Consider the following 17,049-nt stretch of genomic DNA (forward strand, 5'->3'; position numbering starts at 1 on the left):
CTGGCGAAGAAAAGTGCGCACCTACGACTAGTTGTGTCGTAGGAAGAAACAAGTGCCGAGACACCTCCGAGGAAACTTGGTTGTGCGAGGCAGGGCGCGCGGGCTGTGTGGGTTGTGCGGGGCGGGGCGGGGCGTTGCCCTCGGGTGTGGCTGGGTGCTGACTTGACGCTCACGGAGCAGGAAAGAAAAAAAAAAATCACGCGCACTTTGCGTGTGTGTGTGTGTGTGTGTGTGTGTGTGTGTGTGTGTATAGGATATATTAATTTTCATCAACGTCCTGTGATTTTCTCTCGGTACCAGAGAGTGACGTTCAGTCTACGTGAGAAAAACCAAAATATAAAATCAATCACTCCCAGTTCTGAAGTGTTTGTCGCAAAACATTAAACTTCTCAGCATCAAAATCTCGGAACTGTTCTGGAAATCTGTACGTGACGAATATATTGATTTTAGATTCTTCATAATTTGCACACAGAAGTAGCACTTTTTAATCTTGCTTAAGTGACACTCTCATAACCAGGTCTGGGTGCGAGAGAGATTTAGGGGTCTTAGTGAGCTCTGATCTCCGTCCAAGGGCACAATGCATTCAAGCTAGAAATCGAGCAAATAGGGTACTGGGATTTATTTCAAGGAGCGTAAGCAACAGAAGTGCCGAAGTCTAACTCAAACTATATTTAGCATTAGTTAGACCTCATCTTGACTATGCGGTTCAGTTCTGGTCACCTTAATATAGAATGGATATTAAAATGTTAGAATCAGTGCAGAGGAGGATGACTAAGATGATTCAGGGGTTGAGAAACTTGCCGTACGAGGAAAGACTCAAACAGTTAAACTTGCATTCTCTAGAAAGGCGAAGGGTGCGTGGAGACATGATCGAGGTTTATAAATGGATGAAGGGCTTTAATAAGGAAGATATTCATTAGGTTTTGTTGGTAAGAGAACCGGGTAGGACACGAAGTAATGGGTTTAAACTGGATAAATTCAGATTCAACAGGGACATAGGCAAAAATTGGTTTACCAACAGGGTTGTGGATGAGTGGAATAGGCTTAGCAGTCATGTGGTGAGTGCCAATACAATTGTCACATTCAAAAATAGATTAGATAAATTCATGGTCAACGATACTAGGTGGGGTTAGATACACGGGAGCTTAGGGTCAAAGGAACTGCCTTGTATAGGCCTACCGGCCTCCTGCAGATTCCAACGTTCTTATGTTCTTCTTATGTTCAAAGTAAATCTAAAAGTGTCATTAATTCTTTAACTATATGTCATTGATTACTCTCCCTCCTCATCCTGGAAGCTGGAGGCGCAATGAAAACAAACAGAACACAAATGATCTTACTCTGAATCAAGAGGGCAGAGGCGGCGGCCCAATGAGCGGGCGGAGACAAATTTGGGGGGTTATGGGATGGGCGGGGCGCAGGGCGCGGTGGGAGAGAGGACAGCGAGGAGCGGCCGGTGAGAGGCTGAAGACGTGGGTCCTGGGCGGGGACTGGAAGCCGTGGCCAATCACCGCACCAGGGACGCACCTCCCGCCCACCCAGAAGAGTGGGGGGGGTGAGGTATGGGGACGTGACATGGGCGGCGGGCTTGCTGGGGTGCCCACAAATGGTGGAGATACTCAGTGTGCCGCAGCTCCTGGACAGTGTACGGTGAAAACAAGGATATTGAGACAGTGTGAAGGAACTGAAGGCGCACCATTCCTACCTGTTAGCGCAGTGATTTATGCGAGTGTTGAGCAGCCCGGCGCACGTGGCCCCATGTTGGTAGAGGCCATGACGGAGGTGGAGAAGATGGACCTGCGGCTGACCGCCCGCGGCCCGGCGTCTGCCAAGTGTGAGTCTCCTGCCCCGGCTGGTTCGCGGTGCCTCGGCCTCCGCGTTCCGGGCCCCGCAGGTCCATGGCTTGCGGGGCCTCTGGACCGTGAGAACTGCCACTGTAGGATGAAGCCCCTTGTTATTATTATCATTGTTATTACTATCATTATTATTATTATTATTATTATTATTATTATTATTATTATTATTATTATTATTATTATTACTATTATCATCATCATCATCATCATCATCATCATCATCATCATCATCATTATTATTATTATTATTATTATCCTTTTTAACAGTCGGAATATGTGCAGTGAATACGTCACACGTAAGCGTTAAACAAAGACGTGAGTGACCTGGCACTATCCCTGTTTTCCAAAGCGTGCCGGCATGTCAACGTTTGGTAATATTTGCGAGAAGCGTCTGCGTTTGCCTTTACCAAAGATTGATCTGCTGCGAGTGCGCCAGCTTGAGAGAGAAACAGTTGGAACATATTTTTTGAGTGACGATATTTTATAAACTATGAAGGTGTACAGAGTCTAGGAAGGAAGATAAACAGTGGAGAGCAAATTGTGCTAAACCATTGTAGTAGTTTTTTGATGAAGGCTTCAGGATCACCCTTAATTACCTGTTAAGTAATAAGGGTAAGCAGTAGAAGAGAGGCCAGGTAACCGAAGAACACCAACCCCGATTACCGTGGAGATGAGAGGCTTTGTGGTATTATGTTATGGTTGTGTATTATGCTGGACACGGCAGGCGTAGCAAGTGTTGTGTTCTACAGTAAGACCCTGAAGGAGTGCGTGGTTTGCGGGTTCATGAGTCATGGATGTTGTGTGATGTACTCGCTTGTCATCAGCGGCAACGTAAATTGCATTGATGTTCTAAATTAAGAAAACAGGGCGAGGCATGCGCTAACAGGCTGATCTTAAAACAGTAAGTTCTTGTTCTCATTTCTTTGATTTGTATGCCACTGCCTTTTGTATACCTCCTTTACCCAAGGAACAAAATTACCAATATTTTCAGTACCACAAACAATTCAAATATTTTCTCTTACTTTTTTTCACAACTCTTATATACACGCTTCCAAAAGTTGAATAAAAAGACAGATCAAAAACTGAAATGCCTCTTGTTCTTGCAGAACTTTGTCTTTGTCATCTGTTTTTGTTGCTGGTATTTTTTTTCTTCATAAAATAATCACATTCACCAAAACAAACAGGTCACCAGTGTGAACATTCCCTCTCATAAAACGTCAGAGCACAGCCGCCGTGCAAGATGACAAATGACAACTCAAAGGCGCCTCACCTTTGCAAAACGAACATAGCACCCGTAGTTTCGAATGTTTCAATTACTAATACTACAACTACAAATATTCCTACTGCTGCTACTACTACTGCTACAATTGGTGTCGCTAATGGTACTGATAGCGCCATTATAATTCTCATTTTAACAGTAACACTGTAATGTAAATAAAAAAAACAAAACAGTAACCCTAATACTAATAATGACAGCAATAATACGTTTTAATAATAAATGAAATAATAATAATTATGATAATAATAATAATAATAATAATAATAATAATAATAATAATGATCATAATGATCATAATAATAATAATAATAATGACAATACTACTACTACTACTACTACTACTACTAATAATAATAATACTACTACTAATAATAATAAGGTATTAGAAACTACTACTACTACTGCTACTAGTGATAATAAATAAAATTAATGATAATGATTATACTACTACTACTACTACTACTACTTCTACTACTACAACTAATAATAATAATAATAATAATAATAATAATAATAATAATAATAATAATAATAATAATAATAATAATAATAATAATAATAATAATAATAATAATAATAATAAAAATAATAATGATAATACTAATACTATTTCTAATCTAATAATAATGATCATAGTAATGAAAATAATGATAATTATAATTGTAATAATGATAATATAAATCAAAATAATAAAAAAGTAGGTTTAATACTAGAAGATATATTAAAAATTAAGATATAATCATTATTTTCATTATTATTATTTTTCTTTTTTTTCCTTTTTTAGCTTTTAACAATCACATCAGTGTTCGTCAGTCTTCATTTACCGACCTAATCTCAATTGGAGGCAAATGATTTGTCAACTCTTCAATCCTGTAGTTAGTCAATTATGGTAACATTTTCCTGTCCTATAGTGTTACAAATAATAACAATTAACTTCTTTTTTCGATTATGTCTCATGGACGTTTCTATAATGCTTCCTTAAGTTTCACCGAGGAATGTTTTTGACACATTGTACGCGTTACGATCCATACTTAAACACGTAAATATTGAGTGTTGTATTCAGTCAGACTTAGCCGCCTCAGTCATAACGTTGTGCCCATACCCAGCTCATCACCACCCACCATCAATATCACTACCATCAGCACCCCCCCCCCCTCCCCCCAGCACACACACACACACACACACACACACACACACACACACAGTAACAAAGGCGGCCACAGCAGCACTCCGTCTGTCGCCACCATGAGATCGTTGCGTCATTGTTTTTAAGAGTCGCGTCAACAATACGTTATCTGATCCCTCTTATATCTGCTCGGCTCAGCCCTCGCCGCCTCCCCTCACTCGCCCCGGGCAGGGATCTGAGGGGAGGGGATCAATGGGAGGCTGAGCTCACAACACACTACCGCTGTCATTTAGTTACAATAATAGTGACAAAAAAAAATTCTGCTTCTATACAAATTTGAGATCTGTGCAGGAGTATTTCTTTTGTCTTTTAGTTAAGCGGAAGGTCATGGCAAGCGGTTATTTTAGTGTAGTTAGTTAGTTAGTTAGTTAATTAGTTAGTTAGGTAGTTAATAATTAGCCAGTTAGTTAGATAGTTTGTTAGTTATTCATTTTTTTTTTTGTGTGTAAAAGGCAACCAGCACACGTCTATAGGGTATGTACTCGCTGGCCGCCTGATACATGTCGTTAGTGTCGTGCTGCCCGGCGTGCGCCCTTCACTGGGTGGCTGCGTGGACTCCCTCTCCACCCTGACGCCATCACGCCGCATAAAAGCGATAATTAGTTTCCCGTTGCCGCTCATTTCCGGTTTGCGTGATTTTTAGTGGTAATTAATTTGGGTGTTCACGTGTCGCGTCAGGGGCGGCGACGCGTCTGTAGGAGAGGAACACGCGGGCGGCCGGGAGGGAGGGGGAGGAGGTCCTTGAAGTGGGCAGGGTGTTGGGGACCGCATGAGGAGTGTGGGGCAACGCAGGGGGCGGTGTACGTGGCAATGAGTGGTGTGTGTGTGCCCGCGCGTTCGTGACACAACTCAGAAATTTTGTAATATGATGTTTGTCTTCTTGTTCAACATTAGTTACCTAGATAAATGAGTTTTGACGTTTTCTTTTCAATAAAACAAGAAGTATAAGGCATCAAAGTTTTAATGTTTGGATCTGTCTAATTTGAACCAAGGCAGATATTTGTGTTCTTGAAACAGACAAGGATTTCTGGAATGGGACATCTGATACATACCTAAAACACACACACACACACACACACACACACACACACACACACACACACACACACAGGTGATGACCGCAACTAACGATTAAGTAAGTGATGAGGAAAGGGCGAGGAGTTCCCAGGCAGCGGCGGCGGCAGGAGGGAGGGCGAGGGAGGCGTGGGAGGGGAGACTGAGGAGACCTATAACTGTTAACCCCGCTCCCTCCCTCCCACCTCGCCCCTTCCTTCCATTACCTTCATCATCCTCTCACCCACAAGTCACGTGACCGGAAGGACCGAAATGAGGCGGCCGGTAGGATGCATAACGATTACGAGGGTCAAATGGGTCATGTCCAGTACACCGCCCAGCCTCCCAACCACACCCATACGTTTACACCCGCACGTTTCCCCCTCCCGCACACCAGCCACACCCTCATCCACGTCTTCAACCACCCTCCTTTCTCTCGCCGCAGGCCGCATCCTGTATGACATCCCGTGCAAGGTGTGTCAGGACCACTCCTCGGGGAAGCACTACGGCATCTTCGCCTGTGACGGCTGTGCGGGATTCTTCAAGGTGAGACAGTCGTATATCTTAACTCAACCCCAACTACCTGTCCTCACCCGCCCGCCCCACCCTGCCTTGCCTTCCTTTGGCGGCGAATTGGTGATGATTGATGACACACAAAAATATTTACAATTCAAAGATAAACTTTAGAATAAGAAGACATATGAACTAAGCTTGAAGCCATTGCGTTTCATAATGGGCCTAACTGTTTCTTTATATTTATCTAGTTGTTCTTAGGGTTTCTTAGGGTCCAAAAGAGTCCCTGAGAGTGCCAACAGCTCTTTAGTGATTGCAATGTCCTTCAGTATTCTATGTCTTTGTTTCGGATGTCTTTAAATGCCCTCAAATTGCCACAGTGTCCTGAGTCAGCATTCTTTAGGTTCTTTCTATCTCCTTTCCGATTTCCAGTTTTTCTAGAAGTCTTCAGCGTCTTTAACATCCTTTCTCTCATTCTTCCCGTGTTGTCTACCTAAAGCTTTTTTATTGCTCCTCCTCCCCGCGGTCCCCCTGACGTGCTCTGTTTCCTTGCCCCGCCAGAGGTCCATCAGAAGGCAGCGTCAGTACGTGTGCAAGAGCAAGGCGGAGGGCGGCTGCGTGGTGGACAAAACCCACCGCAACCAGTGCCGCTCCTGCCGCCTCTCCAAGTGTATGCAGGCCGGCATGAACAAGGACGGTGAGTGAGGGGACGAGCGACAAGGGGATTTAAGGGGATGACGGGGCGGGGGTGAGGGACGGCAGATAATACAGGAAGATTAAAGGGTAAAAATGGGGCAGAAGAGGAGATTCTGATGATTGGGGTGAAGGGCGGAAGATGAATTAATAGAGTTGTGTTGAAGGGCGAGGTTTTAGGGGATGATTAGGTCACGGTGGGGGGAATGAAGCGACAAGGGAAGTGTCAGTATAAGGTCGTTTGTGTTATACCCTATTACACCTCCTACCCCCCCTCCCCCCTTCACACACACACACGGTAACCTTACCCACCTCCCATTTAAAGCACAGAAAACGAGGGGGAAAGAGACAAGATAAGTGGAATGCAGAAAAAGCCAACAAACCTTTAAGCTACAACTTCATTACCGTATCAGTGTTGACGCGTCTTTTGAGGGACGGGAGAGGGGGGGATGCTGATGACGAAGAGATGCAAGAGTGGGAAGGAAGAGATCGTGTTTTGGGGAGGGAGAGTGGTGAGGGGTCCCATATATCGAAAGGAGAGCGCTATGGTGGAGGGCTATGGTAGTGAGAGGCTGCGGACCACTCAGCGAGGAGTGTTGGTTCAGCCACCTCCTGCACGTGTCTGTGTCCTCGTCGCTGCCTTTTGCCGCCACTTTCCCACCACGAGCGGCCGGCCAGCCAACCCTTGCCCCGCCAGATCGGACTATAAGCCGCAGCCTCTGTTTTCCTTGCCATTCGCAGCTCTGTTCACACAGTTGTTTTTTCTCTCTCTCTGCCCTTGTTAGCGCTCCGCTCTCTTTACTTTATCCTCTCGCTCCGCCTCACCGTCTCTCTTCGTTGTCATTAAAAAAACAGCTTTGATATTTTTCTTACTTTCATTTGTTTTCCATCAAATTATTACTTATCCTCAAAATGCAACCACTGCTTTCCACTCTTTTTATTCTAATCTATTAAGCAAACAGTAGTTTCAATCTTTTGCGTTTTTCATCGTAGTTGTATAATTTTATTTAACAATTAATTTTCAAGTCGAGAATACGACTTGATCACAAACACTCGTTTCCCTTTCATGCGTTCTTTAGTTTCCTTGTTTCTTTCAGTTTTACTACTTACTGAGGAAAAAGTAAATACCCCGCGGCGTGGCTCAGGGAAATGAAAATACACTACAAGCCCACACGGCAGCGCCGGGTACTTGTGGGCTTGACTTGAACTGTCTGGTGAATGTTTGTTGTGGATTACTTTCTCATCCTCGAAATTTCCCTTTTATGTCTGTTTTGTATACTCCGACATTCCACTTCCTCCACCTCCCCCCACGTCTCTCTCTCTCTCTCTCTCTCTCTCTCTCTCTCTCTCTCTCTCTCTCTCTCTCTCTCTCTCTCTCTCTCTCCCCCCCCCGGTCTTATCCTCCCTCTTGTCTCCCCTGCACGGCGACCGTTGAAGAGAGCAGCCTCCCTTGTCCCCCCGCCGCCGCCACCCCACAATTACCCCAGGCACGCCGCGGGGCGCAGGAGAGGAGCCCCGCTCTGGCCTGACCCCAACGGGGCCTCAGGAACCTCCAGCGGCCTTGTAATTGTACCTCATTGAAGATTCACAAAGTTTCTTGCATATGGTAACTTCTCTCTCGCCCCCTGATCCGTCCGTCATCGCAGGCAGTGTGGCGTCGGTGGGGCCGAAGCTCGTTGGCGACTCCGCCCCCGTGACAGCTCTATAAAAGCTGGTAAGTGGCGGCGGGTCTCGGATCCGGGTCATGTTACGGACTGCCGCCACTATCAGCCGAGAGTAACTGGAGGAGGAAGGCAAAGAGGAGGGAGAAAAGAAAGAAAAGGAAAGAGCAGAATACACGCTGTCCACACCCACTGAGGGAGCTTGAACACAGCCCTGCCCAAGCTACAGTAACGTCAGTCAGCCTAGTGTTGTCACGGAACATCCCGACATGGCAATCCCCGCCCCGCCGAGGCTACACAAGGCTCGCCCAAGACCGGGCACAAAACCTTCCGTAGATACGCGCCACAAAGACGACTAACGCAGCGTAACCTTGCCCGGCTAAGCCTTACGTGCCCTTGGCGTCACTCCTAACTTGCGTCGCTTCTCGCACACAAACAAGTGACAATACTTTCGATCAACCGTCCGTGTCTGGTGTGACGACCCCCCAGCCAACGGTAGAGTCATTCCTTACGCGGACCCATCCAAGTTAGAGGTTACGGATACTACAAGGAGGGGCTAGGTGGTCGTAAGTGTTCTGCAGCAGTTATTCATTCAAACAACTTGAAGGAACAGAAAAAGGACAAGCCACCGACATCATCACACCTCTCGTCGCCAGTCCACGTTCACACGCCCTCCACACGACCCGCAGGTTCCCAGAGTGGCGAGAAGAATGGGGAGATTTCAAGATTATTTTCAAAAGCTCTGCTCCTGGCTTTTTGGGGAGCGGGGCGAGGGAGACGGCGAGGGAAGAGAGAAGGGTGGGGTCACTCTACTCACCCGTCACTACAACAGACACTCCCCCTCCAACCCCCCCACCCATCTCTCTCTCTCTCTCTCTCTCTCTCTCTAACCGCCCCCCCCCTTGCCCCAAAGACATACACACACGCATTGAGCACTGGTCCACCTCATCACTCACCTATAGCTCGTATGACAAGGAGATAAGGAGAACATTTATCAACTCCTAGATTTGTAATGCACTGAAAAAGATCTCAGCGTTTTTTTTTTAAGTTGACTGATAATTCGCTATTAACACACGGTGAAGTATTGCTTTGCTGCTCAAAACATTTAAATGCACAAGAAAGGGCTACATATTTGAAGTCTGGATCATATCAAACAACTTGCGTTCCATCTTCCGTCCCTCCGAGAATGTGATCAGGGTTGTCTTCACTAACTCACTTTCCTGTGTTTTCCTATGCATCACAACTACATTAGCTACAGCCATAGGAAACTTGGGTGCTCTTTATGAGGTTATTAATGTGAAATACAACTTTTGAACTCTTATTTATCTTTATTATTTAGTTCGGGTGTATGCGACTCTTTGGCAACTAGTTAAATCACTTGTTAAGGAAATGGTATCGTTTGAGTATTCGACAATTTTTTATGCAACACTTACTCGAAAAAAAAAATGGACACACTAGTCAACTAATGTCTTCAGCTATACACCCTCAGGAGGGGACTTCCATTGTGTCCTCAGTTACATAAATATAAGTTATAACATTCACGTGCGCTGCAACCCTGACTCCTGTATTTTGTGCCCACAGCCGTGCAACACGAGCGGGGGCCTCGCAACTCCACCCTCCGTCGTCAGATGGCTCTCTACTTCAAGGATCCCAGTCCAGAGGTGCCTAGCCGGCCGCCGCCTCGCCCCCGCAGCTCCAACACCCCGCCCGACCCCGCCAGCACCCGCTCACCCCCAACCAGCGTCCCCCACCTCCCCTCCATCCCCACCCTAGCAGTGAGCTCGACCCTGACTCTGCCCTTCCCCCCGCCGCCCCCTCCTCCCCCAATAGCGTCTCTGTCATCCACCCTGAACCTGAAGATGTCCCTACCGAGTCGCCCCCACCCCAGCACCATCCTGTGCGACATGTCGCACCGACCTCCGCCCGAAGTGATCGACCGCATGCACCTCTTCTCCACCAGAGCAACCACGCTGCTCGCGCCCACGCCCAAGGTGAGTTTTTTTTTATGTGTATTTGAGAACATCTTCTCATGCCTCCTGAGTTTCCTTTAGGCTGCTTCTCCGTAGTGCTTTTACCATTCATCATTCGTGTTTTTCCCGACTGATATTCTATTTTCTTCACTTCCATGTCACTTAACACTTCCCTGTAGTTGATGTGAGGTAATCATGTATCTATAACCATTCATATCCATATAAGTCAATATTTCTTATATATAACCAAAGTCTTCTAAGACAAAGCTTCCACGCGCCACTATCACTCCTTTTCAACTCTTCGCAAGTACCAATCCAATTTCACTTACGAGTTTCATGACGTCAAAGCACCTTTCACTTACTCTGCGCTCTACAACATCCTCTTTGGCTTCTTTTTTATGATATCTCTTTCCATATACAATGTCCTTTTCTATTAATAAGAAGTCTAGCTTGTGACAAGTTAATATACGACCGGCAGCAAACGGTAATTTTCTTTATGCACTCAAACCCACATCAAATCTCTTCCACTCTCTCTTTCTGTTTGTCTGTTAATATATCAATCTATCCATCATTCATCTATCTCTCTATATCTATATCTATCAATCAAACTATCTATCTATCTCACACACCCATCACGCCTCTCTCTCGTCGGCAGTACCCGCACGAGCTTGCCCTGCCGGTGATCACGTCGCCGGACAGCGTGTGTGAGACCGCGGCGCGTCTGCTCTTCATGAACGTGCGCTGGGCCAGGCACCTGCCCGCCTACACCGCCCTGCCCTTCAGAGACCAGGTGAGGCGGCGCCCTGCATACACTGGGGACGCTGAATACAAGCGGCGCCAAAAATTTGTGAACCTTTAATCTCTTTCCCTTGAACGTTTAATATGTCATACTGTTATCATTAACTTCTGCCACTTTTACCTGAGGCTGACTAACACCACCCCTTCCCGCCCTCTGCCCATAGCTGTGCCTGCTGGAGGAGGGTTGGAGGGAACTGTTCGTCCTCTCCGCCGCTCAGTTTCTCCTGCCCGTTGAGGCCGGCCCCCTGCTGGCTGCTTCCGGCCTGAGTGGGGAGCCCTCAGAGCGTCTCCTCCCGATCCTGCAGGATATCAAGCTCTTCCAGGACATCCTCACCAAATTCAAGGCGATGTGCGTCGACCCCACCGAGTACGCGTGTCTCAAGGCGATCGTGCTCTTCAAGACAGGTGTGTGGCGCTCCTAAAGGGGTTCAGTACAGAGTATTTTGCCAACGCAGAATGGCTATGGGAGAGAAAGTACCTTTCCTAATAGTATCACTCCGGGTATTATAACGATGCAAGTGACGTCCTCAATCATATGATAACACGGACACTATCACTTGTGCAGCGTTTCGAGTCCAATAGAACAAGGGTTGAGAGGGTGTAATTTGAATGATTGGACGCTGTAGTGATCATAAACCAACTGTAATCATGTTTTAACGCAATTTTAACACAATCATCAGATACAATGTACACTTGGGGTGCTGGGCAAGGGGCGCTAACAGTGTTTTCATTCTCGCCCCGGCAGTGTGGGAGGGCGCGGCCGGCGAGGCGCGGGGCTTGAGGGACCTGCCTGCCGTGGCGGCGCTGCAGGACCAGGCGCAGCTCACCCTCAACAAGTACATCACCACCGCCTACCCGACGCAGCCCTTCAGGTGAGGCAGGGCAAGGGGTGAGGAGGGACACGCCTCGACGAGTGAACGGGTGGAGGAAACGGATAATGCTATTCTTTATCTTTCCTTCACTTGTTAAAAATGTGGGAAATAACATTAAATAATATTACCACTATCTACCACTGCTACTTCTCCTCTCCTGCTCCTTCTCCTACTGCTGTTGCTACTATTTTAACACCCTTATTAGTAGCATTCTTTGGCCACTAATCATAGCCAATTTTCTTCAAGTAGGTGCACAATCTTACTCGAATGTGCGCTACAGCCTATGAACATTTTCGTATTTTTTCTTTCTCATCATTATTTGAGAGGATTGGAGGAATTGGATCTTTATTAAAATGAGATGCTTCCTCCCGCAGGTTCGGCAAGCTGCTGCTGCTGCTGCCGTCCCTGCGAGCTGTGGGAGCCCGCACCATCGAGGAGCTGTTCTTCAGGCGCACCATCGGCTCCATCCCCATCGAGAGGATCATCTGCGACATGTACAAGGCGGCGGATTTCTGATACACGCCCAGCCTCTCCGCGCCCCGGCCCGCCCCGCCCCGGCACTCCGGCCCGCCCCGCCCTGTCGTGTCCTGACGCGCTGATCGCCGTTCAGTGCACCAGAAAAGCTCCTCGTGACCTTCCGGTTCTCTTTAAATTTTCCGATAAACTGTCGCTTGTTCTGTACATACAGCTTTTCTCTAAAGAGGGCGGATTTTCTTGCCGTATTATTATTGTTCTATGCTTTACTCTCCTAGTGATTCTGTGGAATATGAGCAGACAAGCGGGGCCCCTCAAGCCCAGCCGCTCTTAGGACATAAAAAAAAAGAAAAAAAGAATTCTGGTGCAGCCAGTCCATCATCCGGAGGGAGGGAAGTGCGGAGAATGACTGTCGTGCACACACGCTCACACACACACACACACACACACACACACACACACACACACACACACACACACACACACACACACACACACACACACACACACACACACACACACACACATGCAGTCTCTGCCCAGTGCTGCAGGAGACGTGGATATGTGACAAGAGTTCATCGGTTGTAAAATACAATTTGTAAATATTGTTGAAAATGTTTGTGTTTGCGTATAATTACTAGCGAGAGTGTGAAATATATATTTACACAACAATAGCTTTAGTCCTAAGATTTTACTAAAAATAATAAAATGCTTTATATTTCTATTTTAACTTGCAGTCTTATTTTCCCTAAAAGAATAAAGTGAATCTGTCGGAAACCCCCCCAGTTAAAAGCGTACACTAATGGACGTGGGGGGGGGTCACTACATCTACCTCCCTTGGAATCAATCTATCTATCCATCTATCTATCAATCTATTTATATACTACAGCATCACACTCCCAGCAAACAGTAACCTTTGCTCCAACGGCCTCAACGCAGATGGGTTTCAGTGCCCCGCCAAGCGGTGTCAACGTTCAACACGTTCTTGCGGTACAGTCTCAGGTTTGAATTAACAGATTGTACTTCATTTTGAAAAGCCATTCACTTGAAAAAGGTATCACGGTTATTGAAACACACCAACGGCTTCTTCACCCGTCATTATTCCAGCCTGTCCCCCTTTAGCCACGCCCTCCCAGGCTCTGACCCGCCCCGCCCCGCCCCGCCACCTGGGTACCCCGCCCCAAAGGTTTGGATTGAGAACGCAACTGATCAGAAACTTTGTACCACGAGAGTCAAGCTGACGGGGAAAATATAGCTGATTTATAAATCAAATTGAGAACGCTATTACCCATGGCACGGGGCAAGCTGCGAAGGCTCCTCAAACCAATGTAACTCAGCACTTTTTGCACAACCATTAGCAGCTATTACACACAAAACAAATAATAGTAATGATATTATTATTATTATTATTATTATTATTATTATTATTATTATTATTATTATTATTATTATTATTATTATTATTATTATTATTACTGTAAAAAAGTAACAGTAACAACACCTCTTTCCGATCATTTTGAGTATTACTACTTACTTATTAAGGTGTGTGTGTGTGTGTGTGTGTGTGTGTGTGTGTGTGTGTGTGTGTGTGTGTGTGTGTGTGTGTGTGTGTGTGTGTGTGTGTGTGTGTGTGTGTGTGTGTGTGTGTGTGTGTGTGTGTGTGTGTGTGTGTGTGTGTGCATCCTTATCTCGCGGGTGGATACAGTTCTAACACACACATGAGTAGGAGGAGGAGGCGTGGAGTGGCGGGAGGGTCCTGTTAAGAGACTCCCGCCCACTCCGCCCCCCTCGCCGCACAAAAGCCTCCAAGGACCATGTTTATTCAGCCGACGCCTTTGTTTCGTCAGGAGGACCCGACAAGCGGACTGGACATCACTAGAAAAAAGAGAGATTAAAAAAGAGAGTGAGAGAGCGGGTGAAAGAGCGGGAGAGAGAAAGAAGAGTCCGTAAGTCCCCTTCAGAGTGAGGAGAGTCGCTGAGAGGAGTATTATGCTCTAAAACTGTCATTATTTCCTCGATGAATGGCTTTACTTCTGTCAGGGTCGACAAAGACGTCCTTCCAGTCCAACTCCTTTTGATAATAATTCCGGTTGTGTTTACATCAGGACGCTCCCGCCGGACGAGCCGCCCTACAGCCGCCCCTCTCCCCGCTCGCAGCGCCGCGACTCCCGCCTACCCGTGGCCGCGAGGGGCGCACCGCTACCTTACAATAATGGCCGTGTTATTATATGTCGGGTCCGTGTTTTTGCATCATCTGCCGCTGGTGCCCCCTCTCTGCCCGGAGGCTTAGTCATGGGAGGAACGGCTAATTTAACGTAACGCTTGGCGCGCCGGTAATGCCGTGTTTTCTTAAGGAGGGTTGCCGCGGAGCACTTCGCCCACCTGGCCCCCGCAGAGGTGAACCCGAGGCTGAAACGTGGCAGTAAGTTATCCCTTGTTTGCCAGAGGGTATCGGAGCCCAAAAATCTGTGACGTCTAGTGTGTGGCTGCCGTGCCTCACACAGGGCGTGACGAAGATCGGCAGTCCCAGGTGAGGCAGCTCAGATGTGGCAGCCAACACTGACGACGCTAGTAACGTTGATGACGACAGAGGTGACAATACCAGTGACAGCAACGACGGTGACCAGAGCGTTAACAGTAAAAAACTTATAATACGGAAATCAATGATGATGAGGACACTGATAAAGAAAGATCGTATTACTCTTTAGAATACCCTCCTGGGTTTAAGTAGTCACTAGAAATTATTCATAGTCCGTAGAAATGCACAAGATTGGAATACAGTTGTACACTTGTCACTCAGGAAGATCAGAGTAATTTATATAACATAACTAAGCATAATTTATGAACGTAAAACCGTGACGGCAATGCTTTAAACTAGTTCTTTCATACTCTTCACACACTCCTTATATTTTCTTCTCTATAACATTAGGCCTCAGAAAGTGGGCATTCTATTGAGACATGCCTTACTGGTGACGGGGCGAGGGGAGTGTTGGGTTGTTGATTTTAGTCTGTTTGGGATGGATTGTTTGCATAGCCACTGCGGCCAACCATCGCCAGACTGTGAGTACATTGGCTGTGGGGCGACGAAGAGGTGCTGTAAGGGTTGGGCGGCAGCAGGTTTGGGGCTCAGGGGGTCGCTTTGTACCCCCTTCATGTTTCTTGATTGGGACTCTGAGGGTGACGAGGGAGACGGTAGTGCCCTCGGGCTATGCCCCTTCTGTGCTCCTCCCTGTGGCATATGTCCGCCTGTGCACCCCTTCTGGCGGGTATGTGAGGTACAAGATGGGTGATGCTGGGATGCACAAAATTGTATTATTTTTTTTCTTTTTCAGCGAAAATATCGTAGTTATTTATAATTCTGCCTACATTGCTGCTGTGATAAAATGATGCTAATATGAATTTTTTCCAGTATCTTACAGAATACTTCAGTAAGCAGTGCACTGTCAAACTGACATAGGATAACATAGCTCTCAATTTCCAGGTGGCATTAGCAACGTAAAGGCTAACAGGAGCAGGCTCAGACACTTGTTTCAGGAGCCTTTTGGAAGGCAGTGACACTTTAGTTCCAGAGCGCAGGCGAATTCTAATTCTAAAATAAAGGCCATTAAGGAATGCTGTGTCAGGATGATGGGTCACTGTACGGCCATCACAGCACCAGCACCAGCAACATGCAGTGTGAGCGTTGTCCGCAGCTTTTCAGTGCCAGAGAAAAAAATCACTGAACCATGGCCGGTGATGGGAATCGGCTTGACCATCAGTGAAGAACTCCGCTCCCAAACAGGATGCCGCCGCCGCCGCACCGGAAGCAGCAGCAAGTTCAGACCGACACCAGCCCGACGAGGCCCTCGGGACGCCCTCCCGCCCGGCCACGGCTGATGCAGCTCAATGCAATTGCATTATTGGCTTGTCAGTCACGATCATGTTCATGTTACAACAAAGACTCAATTCAAAACTTTGTGTGTGTGTGTGTGTGTGTGTGTGTGTGTGTGTGTGTGTGTGTGTGTGTGCGTGCGTGCGTGCGTGCGTATGTGCGTATGTGCGTGTGTGCGTGTGTGCGTGCGTGTGTGCGTGCATGCGTGTATGAGTGCGCGCGCGTGTTTAGTTGTCTATCAATCTAAATGGCTGTCTGCCAGTCTGCTTATCTCTCTGTCTACCGGTCTCATAATCTGTCTGTCTCTTTGTCTATCTTTCTGCCTGTCTATCGATCTGTCTGTAAGTTAGTTCTTCGATCTCTGTTTATCTGTATCTCTGACAATGACACACACACACACACACACACACACACACACACACACAGGTATGCACAAGGCAGGCTCCCTCCCTCCATTCACCGCCTCCACGCAGGGCAGCGACGCATCTCCTCCCGCGGCGCCGATCGAGCCGACCCATCGAGGAACCCGTCCCGCGGCGCACCAGCTTGTTTGGTCTCTAAGCGACTCGAGTGTACCTTTCGGCTTAGTCAAGTAAAAAGTCCAATGGAAGACGCCTTTGTGGTTCCCGTTTAACTTCATAGCTGCCTTTGAGACTGCGGATGGAGGTGAGGCGTTGTGGCGGGGTACATGGGCTTGGGTGAAAGATGTTTGGGGAGAGCTATATGGACAAGAGAGAGGGAAGGAGGGAGAGAGGACGTAAGGGGAGGAGGGTAAAAGGGAGGGGGGAAAGTAGGTGGAGGAGGAGAGGGAGGGAATGTGAAGGGA

At 47.1% G+C, this 17,049-nt stretch overlaps 1 protein-coding gene across 1 annotated transcript; it reads left to right on the forward strand.

Moving 5' to 3' along the window:
- The first annotated feature begins 260 nt into the window (after window positions 1–260).
- LOC126997481 (nuclear receptor subfamily 2 group E member 1-like) lies at window positions 261–13,041 on the forward strand. The gene is made up of 8 exons (XM_050858585.1): window positions 261–1,831; window positions 5,817–5,917; window positions 6,446–6,581; window positions 9,820–10,229; window positions 10,864–10,998; window positions 11,171–11,411; window positions 11,752–11,878; window positions 12,253–13,041. Exons 1-8 carry the CDS (start codon window positions 1,261–1,263, stop codon window positions 12,392–12,394), a joined length of 1,863 nt encoding a protein of 620 aa, XP_050714542.1. The 5' UTR covers window positions 261–1,260; the 3' UTR covers window positions 12,395–13,041.
- Window positions 13,042–17,049: the final 4,008 nt, after the last annotated feature.

This window comes from Eriocheir sinensis, chromosome 12, assembly GCF_024679095.1.
Source record: "Eriocheir sinensis breed Jianghai 21 chromosome 12, ASM2467909v1, whole genome shotgun sequence".
NCBI classification, from domain to species: Eukaryota; Metazoa; Arthropoda; class Malacostraca; order Decapoda; family Varunidae; genus Eriocheir; species Eriocheir sinensis.

Coding starts and splice junctions, on each gene's coding strand:
- LOC126997481 (XM_050858585.1), top strand. CDS start 1,261: ATGTCATTGATTACTCTCCCTCCTCATCCTGGAAGCTGGAGGCGCAAT. Junction 11,412..11,751: donor GATCGTGCTCTTCAAGACAG/GTGTGTGGCGCT, acceptor TCGCCCCGGCAG/TGTGGGAGGGCGCGGCCGGC. Junction 11,879..12,252: donor TACCCGACGCAGCCCTTCAG/GTGAGGCAGGGC, acceptor TTCCTCCCGCAG/GTTCGGCAAGCTGCTGCTGC.